The sequence below is a fragment of the Tetrao urogallus genome (genome assembly GCF_951394365.1).
Source record: "Tetrao urogallus genome assembly, chromosome: 7".
Classification (NCBI taxonomy): Eukaryota; Metazoa; Chordata; class Aves; order Galliformes; family Phasianidae; genus Tetrao; species Tetrao urogallus.
The window spans coordinates 20,963,785-20,977,632 of NC_136820.1; the positions used below are offsets into that span (position 1 = coordinate 20,963,785).

Sequence of the window (13,848 nt, forward strand, 5' to 3'; positions counted from 1 at the left end):
AAACGTTGGTCTCCGGGCACCCAGAAATGAACACAAACGTTTTTTGAATATTTTACCTGAGAAGATCCCAATGTACTGAAATTTGATATCAAAGATGGCATATCTAATCAGCTGCCAAAAAAAGAAAGAGAAGAAAAAAGAGAAAACGGGCCAAACTCAACTGTTAAGTTTAGCGATGATGATGCCTGGCGTGCACTTCAGAAGTTACAATGGTCACTGCTAATTCAGATTGAAAGAAGCCCCGTGTTGTGCTGGTGGGAGATGCAGAACAAAACCCATAGGTCTCCTTGTCACAGTCTGTTCGTATTTTGAAGCATTAACCTTGGGGGAATTTCTTTTATCAAATTGGAAAGCATGATTACCTTTATTTAGTATAAGAAAGACACACCCTGCACATGTTGTAGTGTGTGCAGGCGAAGTCTGTCTGTCTTAACTGGGTTTTGTTCCTGAACCTTGCCCAGCCTGGGCTGCGGCATGACAATGAATTTTTTTCTCCACTTCTAGGAAAAGCTAATATAGTCACGGGGGGAGGAGGGAGGGAAATAAAGAACACACATGAGAAGTAGGCGTATCTCACTATCGGCCTCTTCCTTGCAAAAGCTCACCATTTCAGATAATGCTATGTACAGTAGTCTTCCATGTGCTGGCTGGGAGCAACAGCAGATCGCTTGGAGCCTGCAGCAGAGATGAGCTTGTTGCAGTGTCTGTTTACAAATCAAATATTGGCCTGGCACAGCATGCCCTGGCAGCAGGGCTGTGCACATGCTAAAATTAAAGAGGAAGGCTGGAAAGGGAGGCATTCCTCCTGCTCTGGGCTGGTCTTGTTGGAAGCCGACGCAGTATGGCTGCACGGTGTGTGCTCAAGCAAGGAGAAGATGGGAAAGATCATTTCTCATAGAGAGGTTTTTAGAAGGCTGAATCTTACCAAAACAAGTTCACAAAACTATGTATCTGAAAAGAAGCTCAAGTGAGTGCCACTGACCTGCTGCCAAACCTCTTTGGGATATTTCTTTCCACGCGCTGCTGTTATCCCATCCTGTAAGATGTTCCTCTGCCATAGCTGAGCTTGCTATTTATGCTAGCTTGAAAGTTAAGTGTCCTCATGGATAGGCAGAGGGCAAAATAATTTCATCACTGGTATGTGGAAGACTGGCCAAACGTGTGTATTTTTGGGGCAGCACGGAGTGTGTATATCTTGAACCCTAGCAAAGGGCATTCGGGTTTCTGACCTGGCTTCTGGGGCAGTCACTGTGCTGCCAGGCAGAGGTAGCAACACGTGTGGTGCCGTGTCCTGGAGGGGACAATGTAGTGGTCTCCTAGTTGGAATCTCTTAAATCCATTTTCTGTCAGAGCAACTTTAAAAGTGCTGCTAAAAGGTCCCAGAAGCAGCGGGGCTCTTTGTAACATAAGCATCTGGAAGAAGGGTGTCCTCAGTTACTGTTCTAACACAGTAGTGAGGAGAAAGTCTGCTAAGTGGGCTGTTTCTGGTGCTTCCATCAGCTGGGCTGGCGCAAACACTCCTCTTCAGCATGCATATTTTATTTAGAGCTACTGACAAATTCTGGATTTTTGTTGTGAAATTTGCTGCTAGCTTCATGGGGGAAGAGGCTGGGTAGGATTTTCTTGTTTGTTTTCTTGGCATTTAAAGTATTTTGCATCTCCTCTGGGATGCTGTACTGTTTGTATCTTGCGTCTGTTATTCGTAATTTAAGAACCTGTCTTCCTAGTACAACATTTGCACCAGGCCCATCTTTATTCAGTCAGCTCTTGTCTGAAGAGCATCTTGGAGCATCTCTGCAGAGTGTAGCTCTGCTTTGCTTTGTGAGAGGGTCCCAACTGTCATGCTTCCATTTTTCCCTTGTTGTTCCTTTTGACTATCTGGATGATGAAAATCATGTCATCAGTGCCTTGTCTTGTGCTTTTCAACACTGAAGCTTTAGTGTACGGTTGCTTCTGCATGCTGAGCTATTTCTGTTGCCCTGAAACTGAGGACTGGGGTGTAGGAAGCAATATGAGATTAGGAGAGAATGCATATTGATCTGTGCTCCTGCTTTCTTCCATTTCTTCCATTGCGTTCAACGTACCTTACTTACCCTAGAAGCTGCTCTTGCACATTCACTTGCCAGCTGCTGAGGTGGGATCCCATCTCCGTTTCTATTCCAGATGGGTTGTGGTGCAGCTCCAATGCTGTTGGAGGGCTTTTTTGTATGTTGCCTTCCTTATTTTGGAAGTACTTACTTCAATAGCAGGCATTCTCTCCACCACCATCCCTTCCTACTCAACAAAGATCCAGTTCTCAGTGAAGCTTCTCCTGTATGCTCTCAGAAGTCCAATGGCTGTGATGCTGTCACTTCCCAGCTGGACTGGACTTTCTTCAGTGCTTGGACTGGCTGATTCACATTTCTGCCAGGCTACAGCTGCAGCCCAGGCTGGATGGGAGCATCTGAACCAGAACACCAGCTGAATATTTTCATTTTTCTTCCTCTGATAATTCCCCATTTGGTTGTTCATAGAATCATTTGAGTTGGAAGGGACCTGTAAAGGTCATTTGGTCCGACTCCCCTGCAGTGAACAGGGACACCTACAGCTAGACAAGGTTGCTCAGAGCCCTGTTCAGCTTGACCTTGAATGTCTCCAGGGATGGGGTACCCACCACATCTTTGGACAACCTCCCTGTTGTGCCTGTTGGCTGCACTTTGTAAGCTCTGTGAGGCACAGTCTACCTCTTGCCTTTGTTATTCCCAGTCGCTGTTTAATGCAAAACATGTGCTCCACCGTGGACTTAAAATCAAGTTTTTTCCTGCTCCTCTACTATTTCTTGCTACGTTAAGCTCCAAGTACCATATATTTCATTCTTATCCAAATGCCATGGTCAGGGATTGAAGAGCTGTGGCTCTCTAAATAGTCAGTGGACGAATGACCAATATTTCTTAGTTCCTCTTACACAGTCTTCTCTTTCTTCTCATGCTGATTGCAAAGCACTGAAGTACTCTTTTCCTCTGCTTCAAAATCTAGTTCCCCTTCTGCTGGGCTGAGGATTTCACTATGAATCAGGGAAAAATCAGAATGAAGTGTATATTCATACAGGCATAAACTGAGGATTTACATTCTCACTTCCCTTATTTTAAGCAAAAGCTGACTTCTTATATGTCAAAAACTTAAATTGTAATTTTATTTTTTATTTTTTATTTTTTTTTTGATGAGGAGAAGCTCTTTTGACAAGAGCAGGTAATTCATTCTATAGTACATGTGAAACTGATAAATGGCATACAACTTCTTGGTACCCTTCATTATTGTTCACCTTTACTTTTCATTTGTTACTATACATTTACATAGGTGTTTTTGTTCCCTATTCAAGGGAATATTGCTGTAGTGAGTTGGAGCACTTTGAGCAGAGGATGGCTTGCAGAGCTACCTATGGTGGTGCAGTAGTGAAACAAGACCGGGCTTTTTAGCTGAAGGCTTGCAGTGCCCATGTCAGGGCACAAGGGAAATTGCATTGAAAATGAGTGCCCAGCTTTCAGGGAAGGAAGCTTATTTAAAGCAAAGTGTGTTTTCCTGGCACCTAGTTCTACCAAACCGCTTAGATGTTTGTACAAGAGCTTTTTTTTTTTTTTTTTTTTTTTTTTTGAAGGATAGTTCTAATGGCTCTTTTAGCAGCTAAAACGTGATGTGCAGGATGGAGCTGATTATTTAGTTTGATTTAAAACTTGACTACAAAATGTAAGACAGACTTATGTGTAAACTTTGCTGTGGGGACACTGGAGCTGTACCAGAGCAGGCCTCTGCTGTGGTGTGTTTGATGTCTTGTGCTCTTTCTTCCTACATATATCTGAAGAACTGTAGGATCTAAATATTTTGCAGGTAAGCAGTCCCACTAGAATTAGAAAAAAAAAAAACTGAACCACCTTGCAACATGTTGGTTTGTAATTGTTCTTTTCTCTATGACTTCCAGGATCTTCAATTCTCAGGTCATGCAACCATCAAGTAATAATTACTGCAAAGAAAGTGGAACAGTGTAAACTTACCTCCACTGTCATTGCCTTGGTCTTATTTCTTTTCTCCCAATTAACAGTGAGGCTTCCCAATAAAATTAGGGAGGTGGTGACTGATACACCTTATGGGGCCACAAATGGAAAACTTCCAATTTTTTTTTATAGGAGGCTCTGAACACAAGGAGGTGGACACAGCTTCCTTCTAAAGCACAGTAACACAAGTTGTGGGCAAATCATTTAGTTGTGGCTTTTCTCCTTGGGTTGTTCCAGGCATCTAGCTTGTCAGTTGATCGCTCATTCACAACTGACACTTAAAAGTAATTGATAGGCTGCAAGCTGTTAGCTAGCATCAGTATTCAAACTGAATTGTTTTGTTTGGAGATACATAGGTCAAATGGTATCAGCATAGACCATAAGGCTGGGATCCTTTAAGCCACATTTTAGAATCTCGTTGATCTTGCCGAATGTGTGTTAACAAAATTTCATGGTCATGTCCCTTTAACTTGTGGTGGTCTTCTGAGTAACTTTTTTTTTTTTAATTAGCTTTAAAAAAAAAAAAAAAAAAAAGCCTTTGTTTTTATGACTGTCTACATGTATCTGTCTGAATCTGTGTATCTGCTAGACGGTGGTTTGGTTTTTCACCATAAAAATTTTCTGCACCCAAAAGCCTCATGATCCTTACTTGCTATGAGGTTCATGTTTCCTCAGCTGGAAGGCTTTCACAGTGCTTAATAGCTGTTGTTTGCAAAGCTCTCATCTCTGCTTTAGTACTGTCCAGAGGTTCATAGTAAGTTATGTTTTGACCTGACTGTGTCTCAAAGTAATTCCAGTTCTCGAAACCTGGGACTACTGAAGTCACTGAGCTGCACCTTATGCTACGAGGCTGCTACTGATAATGTGCATGAAGGTTTCGGTGTTCTCTGTGCCAGGATAGTAACAGTGTAGGTGAGGTTGGTTACAGTACCTTTCATGCACTGTCAGCCAAATGGTAGAGCTTTGCGTGAAAACATCCAGCAATCCATATATATAAAATGAAGGTAACCTCAGTGTAGTGGTCCCTTACGTTTCAGACACCAGTTGCTCAGAGGCCAAGCCTCCTGGTAAGTGTCTGTCTGAACCACAGCACTGCTGTCACTTGGGCTTCTGGTACGCATCTTACAGCTGGCTTGTTTTTAAGTAAAGGATGGGGGGGCTCTTGTAGTTGTAAATCTAGTAAAATGCTTCAGCCATCTTATGGGTTTTTTTTCCTATGTTATAAGGAGATCTGAGTTGTTAAGGACACTTCCTGGAAGCTTTTCATCCAGAGTCTTGTGTGTAGTAGAAGGAATGACTTGTATGTGAGCACCACCTGAGTTCTAATATATTTTATTTTTATCTGTGTTAATCTGAGACCTAAATCCTTTTTACAAGATTTCCCTCCGATTTGCTCTATCACTTTCAGATAGTTACAAGCAGATTCTAGAGGAAATGCTTACAGCTGGGATATGGTACACACTTCCCCTAGAATCAAACCTGGGTGTGTTTCTAAAAGGCACCAACACAGCTGTAGCAGGACAAGCACTTTTCATATATGCAGCCATGTGGAATGATCCTTGTGTCGTTGTTGAGAGATCTCTTGGAACTTGCAATTGTTGGTGGCTTCCGAAAGATGGTTCAAAAACTGATTTGTCTTAGTCTGACAGGTTTCTTTCATAGTTGCAGGCATCCAACTTTGCAGAAGCAGGTTTAATTTTTGTTTTAAATGAACAAATTATTATATTGAACTAAAACATATCAAACTAACGGCAGCCCTGTAGAGTGATAAGGAAATGGCATCAAGAATTTTTAATAAGTACTGGAAAATAGCTTCGAAAAGTGCCCTTTCCATCTGTTCACACAGTAGAAAAGAGTGAAGTGTGTAGTCGTCCCTAATACTTTTCCCAGTCACATTTCTCATTATGGTACTGAGTCAGCAAAATTGGAAAGAGTGAAAGGTTTTGGAAGGGGGAAGGAAAAATTGGACCATTTTCTAATGGGCTTTTTATGAGAGAGCAGGATGATAAAGCCTGCCCCATGGAAGAGTTGCATGGCAGGCACTGTGACAGCCCAGCGCTGCGAGTGTCTAAGGCATAGTGTAGGACCTGTCAAAGGAGCACTGGTTGCATTCAAACAGTGAAAGAAGAAAACTCGCTTTTATCCCAGCCTGTTTTCCAAATGTTCTTTCAAAATTTGTTGTCTCCTGTGCTATTGTACATCTACCATGTAATCTAAGTTGGGCAACAGATACTCAATGGGTAGTAATGCTTTTTCACAGTTAAAGTTTTGTCGTTCCCCCCATGAGTACCCTGTCTTTGGCAAACTCTAAATGAGCTTGTAGAAGCAGAGGTGTGTTTCTGCTTGAGCTGCTGTGGGAGCTGGAGGCTCAGCCTGAGAGGTGCTGCTGCTTTCAACAGCACCACAATGCCCAGCTGCTTGCAGAGAGCCCTCTGCATGCATCCCGACCTCTCAGGAGCACTGGCTGCTGGGATTAGTGATCACCTGGTTTTATAAACTCTGATGTTATCTGTCCCTCCTCCTGTGGTTTCAATGGGAGGAGAGAGGGGATTAATATTGCGGCAGATATTGTGTGGTGCTTAATTGCATTCAGATAACGTGGCTTAAATAGTTTTCTCTGTTTTCAAACTTGTTTTCATTTAATTTAGATGAAGGGTGAATAGAAGCTGCCAATTTGGCCATCTCTACATGATTCGTTATTTCATAATACCTGTATCATATTCCCTCTCATTCCTTTCCAAACTGAGTTATCTTGCTCCCTTTAATCTCTTTACGAAGGAGGCCACCCATGCATCTAATAAGTTTTTACCTTTCTCTAACCATTTCTCATGCACTCTTTCTAACCTTGGACACTATTTAATGCTATTTGTCAGCATTGATAATACGATCCTCCTTTTTATTTTTCATTTTTCTGGCATCCCCTAACTCCTTAGTGTAATGCACACTAATCTTTCCTCCCTATCGCACGATCAGGAGATTTTCCAGCTCAGAGTGTGATGTGGGAACACAAAAGCACACATGAACGCTCAGCCTGCCAAACTGAGTACCTGGCCTAATTTCCACCTCCAGTGTTGTGGCCCACAAATTCATTTTGCAATTTCTTCTGTTTTCAGAACTCCCTTGGAAAAACACACTGAGAGAATTCAATAACAAATCTGTATGCTAAAATGGGGGGAGAGGGGGGAGAAGGTATTTCTGATGCTGATCTTCATAGATAGTGATTTTAACCCATTTCTTTCATTTGTTGGATTCCTCTTAAGTTTTTCTTTGGAAACTACCTTACTCCATCTGTAAATCATGCTAACCATACTGTGTGATTATTATTTTTTTTTGACTTAGCAGATTTAGGTTCTTTTAAATGTTGTTCTTGAATACTGGTATGGCTTTAAAGCATTTACTTCTCTCATCTTTTGATTTTTATGTATGTGTCTATGTATTAAAATGTAAATGGTTGAGCAGCGTTATCTGAAATTAGTTGTAAACATGTGTTATGTGAAATCAGTTGCAAGGGTTGTAGTTATGGTTGCATGTGATGCTGTACCTGAAATCTATTTCCAGTTGCTTATATTTATTTTGCTTAATTTGAAATGCTGAAATTGAAATAACCCACATCATCCCTTAATTTATTCTTTCTAATCAGATGTTCCAGATATTGGAGTAGTGAGAGTGAGGGGAAGATGACGCCTGCTGTTCCTCCCTGTAGGGGAGGGACCTTGGCTTGGGGTAGGAGGATGGTTCTTTGGTCAGGAAATTAAAAAAGAAATAAAATTCAGAAAGTGTGTGGTGAGTTGAGGACTTTCAGGAAAACACTCCCCTTTGGTTGGGACTGCTGTGGAAAACTGAATTCTATACCGTGCCTCAGCTGCCTCGTACTGGGCAGAAGCTGCTGCAAGTCACCTGTGGTGTGTCCCGTGGTTGGTTTGTTCTGTCAAGAGCTTTGGTTCCCTCTTGGAGAAATGCACGGTTCTCCTTGCTGCTTTGTGCAGCTTTGAAGTTGCACTTTGAATGCACAGAAGTGCTGAGCTCTGTGGAAAATGAAGCCTTTGGTGTCCAAATTGGTCACTCAATTAGTAGTTCCTTCTGACAATTTTGGGTTTGTTCTCTGTGGTTCAGTTCTACATTCTTAAAACCCTGGTAATGCCACCTAAACAGAACTGTATTATAGGGTAAACTTATTAATAGTTTTGAACATTTGGTTACAACTGTAAGTTCCCAGGAGAAGAATTCACTCCAGGGTTTGTATGGGATGTGGTAAATAAGCCAGAGTTATTGTTTTCAGGCACTGCCTTTCTGGTGTGTGCAAACAATAACTTCAGCAGCTTCCAGACTTATTTTTCTGATTCTTCCAGACTATGGTCGTGGTTTCACGAGACAGTAAACTGGGTACTGAAGGGCCTACAAGATGAAAAACACCATCACCACATGTTGCAATGTGTTGAGCCACTGCAATCTGGCTTTGCCTATTCAAATGCCTTCATAATGTTTTGAAGGAGCAGCCTTGCCCCAGCGGACTTCGTGCTGGTTTGGATACTCCATGCCTGTCCTGCTTTGCCTCTACAGGAGACCTGTGGGGTCTTGCTTTTTTTGGTTTAAAAAATAAAATCCAAAAAAGAAGCAAAGGTGCTCAGTTGATGCTCTGGCTTGTGGCAGCAGGCAGGCCAGCCTGGCACCATCTCAGCAGTCTGCTGGAGTTTCCTCAGCAGTGGTGCGGCCTTGTCTAATTGCACCTCTCAGAAATGACATCTTCCTCAGGGATTTATGAGGCACTTCTCATTTAATTTTCTCTGTAAGCCATGCTGTTTGGGCCCCCTACTGGGGACACAAGTTTCAGCAATGAAAAGAGTACATAAGCCAGAAGGAAGCTGCTCCAAATTCCTCATTGCTGTAAATTGTGGGGCTGGGTGAGTGCTGGTGGCTCTGCTGAGGCATTGCTTCGTGCACTGATGTGCACCAGGGCCTGGTGGGGATTACATCATGTTGTTTTGTTGCATCAATGTATTTTAAAATTGCATTTTTTGTGGACATGAAAATACAGAACAGCTAAGGTGTACAGATGGCATCGGTGTTTCAAGCAGGCTTGAAATCTGGAGCTATACCAGGATTGCCTCACCCAGCTCTTTCCCTTTCTTTCACCTTGACTCTCTTCTCTGAAAACAGAAGCCGTTTCACCAGCATCTTCTTTCCTCATATTGTTGCCAGACCTTTTTTTCCCTTTTTCTCTTTTTGTTAAATCACCTGGAACACTCAGCATTTGCAGCCAAAAACATCCACGTAGTCTTTTACTGAATGACCCTAATCTTCCCGTCTCTATTTCTGCCTCTGCTACCTGTGATTTCAGTTGCTAATTATAACTCCTGAGCATGCTAGGAGTTGTAGAAATTAGGATGGTGGTACAGTGCGTTTGCTTTACATGAGCAGATTCTGCAGTAATACTTTAAGGTTTGTATGTTGTATGTGTGTGGGAAACAGTATGGAAAACTGTTCTCATGGACGTAATGCCTTGAGACTAATCCGTTCATGGTACAGGGCAGAAAACCTACAGTAAGAAGGGATGTACGAAATAGCGTGCTCTAAAAGAGCAGGAACAGGCTCTTACGGCACATTCAAAGGGGCTCCACTTCTAAACCCATGAAATCTATGTGAGAACTGGAATATTTCGATGTGGGCTTCCTGATCTCAGCACTGCTGAAGAGTAACATTTGCTTGTGAGGCAGCACTTGTAGAGCAGCCGCAATCTGTGGGGCTTGGTGTAGGGTAACGCTGTTTATAATGAAGTCAGAACTGGCTTTTAAAGCCTGATGAATGAAAGTCCACAGTATAAGACTGCGGCTTTTTTGTGTGAGAGACATCTGTGCTATAACAAGAGCAGGAGACCCAATTTAGACAACTGCTAGAACAAGAGCTCAAGAAAAGCGAAGCAAGGACTTTTTTTTTCCCCCTAGCTTAGATGAAAAGTTTATACAAATAAACTTCTCCTTTCAGCTGCTCATCAGAATTGCTGCTGCACCACCAACTTGGCTTTGAATTTTGTTCTGATGGTCCAACAAGGCTGTACACCAAGAGTATTACGGAAGAGCAGCTTAAACAAAACATGTTTGTTTTGCAGCCGAATTAGGAGGCTTTGAACTAGAGGAAAAAAACTGAGGAGAGGGGAAAAGACTGGATGAGGAGAAATGTGAAAAAATGAGGGATGTGAACAGAACCTGGCTGTTACAGTAAATAGATGTTAAGCAAGAAACACGCGGGAGTGGATTTCTATGTTTTGCCAGTGAGTTACAATGGAGGGGGGGGAAGAGGGGAGTGTCTAGTTTTTGAGTAGTTGCAGTGGCTTTTAGCAGCTGGATCAACTGGTTCTGATAGTGTCCACAGCAAAGCTTGCTGATCCCTGGAAAATAGATGCATGCACTCCCATCTCCCCCAACCACTTCTCATACATTTTTTACTAATATGTTTCAAATAGTCTGGTTAACAGACTGTCTTGATTGTGCCGCTCACACTTACAACCTTCTTACATGAGCAAGATGAAAATAAGAGTGTGTGATGGGGACTGTGCTGCTAAGAGCAACTCTACTTCGCTCAACAGGGGTTGTGTATTTTGTTAAAGTTCCCGTTGTCCAAGGAAGCTTACCGCAAACCTGCTTGATTTGGTTCAACTCCATTAAAATGAAAATGGGAGCTCCAGTCACTTAAATTAACCCTCTGAGATGCACACTCTGCTCTCTCTCTCTGAGATAGCTCAGAGAAGGATTAAGGAGTAGTATAGCTGGAGAACTTCAGCTGAAGAGGAGTGGGATGTTGAATACTGAGCAATTCCTCAATGGTGGCAAAAGAGCCTTTTGTTTCATAGGGTTCTTGGAGTAGATGCGTGTGGAACATGTTGAGAGCATTTTGACAGCTGACTCTAAGTATACTGAAAGCAGTAGTTCTGGGAGTGCATGCAACACCTTTTGAAAATGCTGCATAGTTTCAGCTTGAAAACATTCCTTTTCCTGGTGAAGGTGGTGACTTTAAAAATCTGGTTCTTCATTAAAATGTATTCTTAAGTCAGAACATAAATTTAGCGTGGAAATAAATTGCAAAACATTGTTTAACTTTTATTTCAGCATTGCTCTTCTCCCGTATGAATGAAATGAAGTTCAGTAATTTTTGAAATCATGCAGCTTTTGGCTAGGGTGGGCTGTGGAGTTCAAATGTAATCAAAATTTGTCATAAATCACTAAAACATTAGCTCACACTTGTAATGCAGTCTTCTGTGTAATACAGCACTGGTGTTGACATACTGTAGGGACAAAAATTGCTTTTTTCTGACTAATGAACTCTTCAGTATCCTATTTCCAGTAAACATCTCAAAGTGGGTCTCTGAGCCAGGGACTTGGCTTGCTTTTGCTTGTTTTTGAAGCACTCACTCCTGCTCATCTGTTGATCTCAACTGAGGAAAAATTATCATTTGGGCCATCTCTAGCAGAAAGCTTTTCACTAGTCACATGCAGTTACCCTCCAGGCTTGTGCTGATGTGCGACCCCCGAGCTGTAAGACCTCCCAGGTCCCATTTGTCTTGGTGATCATTTAAATGGTCTCCAAAGGCTTTCCCCCAGGCTTCTCATTTCTTCTGATGCCCTAGAACTTCTCTGCTCTCAGAAACATTTAGTGAATTTCGGAGTAAATGTGTTCTTAAGTCGTTTCAGACTCCAGAATTTGAGGAGTAGCAGAAAAAACTCTTAGGAGATCACAAAGGCTTTTCTGACTTCTTAGTTTAAATTGGTTGCTTCTGCAGCATCATTTTAATTCTCAGAACAAAACACTAGACACAACAGAGCACAGTAGTATACTCGTGTTCTGTGCTAGCCACTGTGGAACAGTATGGAACAGTATTTCTCTGCAGGAGGAAAGTCAAGTTTACACCATCTGGATTTTAGAAGGGCTATCAGTGTGTATTTTGGTCTTTTTATTTGAATGCTCTGATACCTTGATTTTTCTAAAGATGTGATTGTTTCTTGCCCTTTCATTTTCCAGTTGACTGGACTAAAATTAATTATGGCCTCACGAAACTACTTTACTCAGCTGCCTCTTCTTGTGTTTTTTTCCCCACTTGTTTTCTTCCTGACTTTCTACCAATGGACAAATGAAATGTGACTCTCAATAACTGTGAGGATGCTCTTGCTATTGATTCCTTTAGAATGGAGAATAACACTTTCCTATGAAACCAAAGAGTAATTATTCCTGACTCTGTTTTGCCCTGCACTGTGAACAGGTGGCTTCAAGGTTTATTCCCAAAAAGCTGGGACTTAGGTATTATATTGCTTCAGCTGTGTTCTTTGTTTTCAAATTTGTCAAGTTTTGTGTGGATTTTCTGAATTCAGAACAAATGTAAGTAATGCACGCTTACTCTTTCCGAGCTGATATGATTTATAGCTTATCAGAGAAGTTGTCTTGAATGCTCACGTTCTGATAAAATCATTATAAATTTTAGTGTAATTAGTCTTTTGTTAATGATTTTGAAATTGAAACCTTTTATTTCTCTCCCCCCCTGTTAGGTGTTGGACAGTTTGTTAGCTCAGTATGGAACAGTGGAGAACTGTGAGCAAGGTAGGCACTCTGACCTCAAATTGCTTTTAAATTTGTAGTAAGAAGTGAATGCATGCTAAATTTACCTTCTTTCCTTTTGTTTTCCTCTCTAGTGAACACTGACACAGAGACTGCAGTTGTAAATGTAACATACGGCAATAAGGACCAGGCTAGACAGTAAGTATATTAGTATTTGCTGCTGTAGGCTGGCTTACATGTTGGAGTTCATGTTCAGATTTTATATGCATCTTTTCTTCTGATTAATCTACCAGTAAAATTATCATGTGAGTGATACCGCTTTAAGAAAGCCTCTTTGCCAAGTCTTGTGTGCTTTACCTTAGTGTTTGCTATTTTCTGTCATCAACTTTTCCTACACGTCCAGAGTGTGTGTTTGTGTCAGATAAAATTGAAAATTTGGGTAAAATTATTTGTGTAGGGAGGGTTGAAAGGCCATTGATCAGGTAGGGGCTGGGAGGATTCCTCTCTCTGTGTGCTCGTGATTATGGCTTTTGCCAAGCTTATGATTCTCTCAGAATGGTTGGTGCCCCAGCACCAGCTGTCACGCTATAGCTGATTTGCTTATCTGCTTATTTTGTTTGCTTATGTCTTCAGTAATCAATGATTTTTTTAAATCTAGATCTTAAAATTTAAAACCAAAATGTTTTCTTAACCAACAGTTGTATAATTTCCCTTTGAATATTGATATTATTTATTATGCTATAGGTTTAAATTTGCTTTTCCTTCGTAGCTAGGAACTCTAGTTCTTTTTCTTAATTTCTAATTTGGAGACTCAACCACTTTCCCCCCCCCCCCCCTCCTTTTTAATTATAGCAGGTTAAACAAAACCATACCCAAGGGAATAGCCTGCAATGAATTTCCTTTTTTAACTTTGAAATTTCTGCCACCTTGTGGCTAACTAGAATGAGCATTAAAGACGTAGGCTATGCTGATGGTATGCATTAATACAAAATTACAAATGAAATACATTTGTACACTTAAGCATTTATGAGTTCCGTGCAACTTGAAAGCAACAAAAGTTATATGTCCAAACGTTAGGTTGCTTGTCAGTACTGGAACTGAAGGAAACCACTTTTCTTCAAATCACTATTGAACTTACCTCCTCAAAACCTGAGTTGATATTTTCCTCTCTGTGATCTTTTGTTTCTTCTAATTCTGCTGCAAAATAATTTAAAAATATGCTGGATTTCTTGTTCTGAAGGAGTCCAGTGGTGCAGTGTTAGAAATTGGTTGTAAG

The 13,848-nt window shown here is 41.3% G+C and overlaps 1 protein-coding gene across 2 annotated transcripts in view; it reads left to right on the forward strand.

The window, feature by feature from the left end:
• IGF2BP3 (insulin like growth factor 2 mRNA binding protein 3) overlaps positions 1–13,848 on the forward strand; it is a gene marked incomplete at both ends in the record, with an annotated part of 100,320 nt that overhangs the window by 49,388 nt on the left and 37,084 nt on the right. For both annotated transcript variants that reach the window (XM_079538253.1, XM_079538254.1), the window contains 2 exons: positions 12,563–12,614; positions 12,707–12,770. In XM_079538253.1, coding sequence (XP_079394379.1) covers positions 12,563–12,614; positions 12,707–12,770 — 116 coding nt within the window. The remainder of the gene's footprint in view (positions 1–12,562; positions 12,615–12,706; positions 12,771–13,848) is intronic.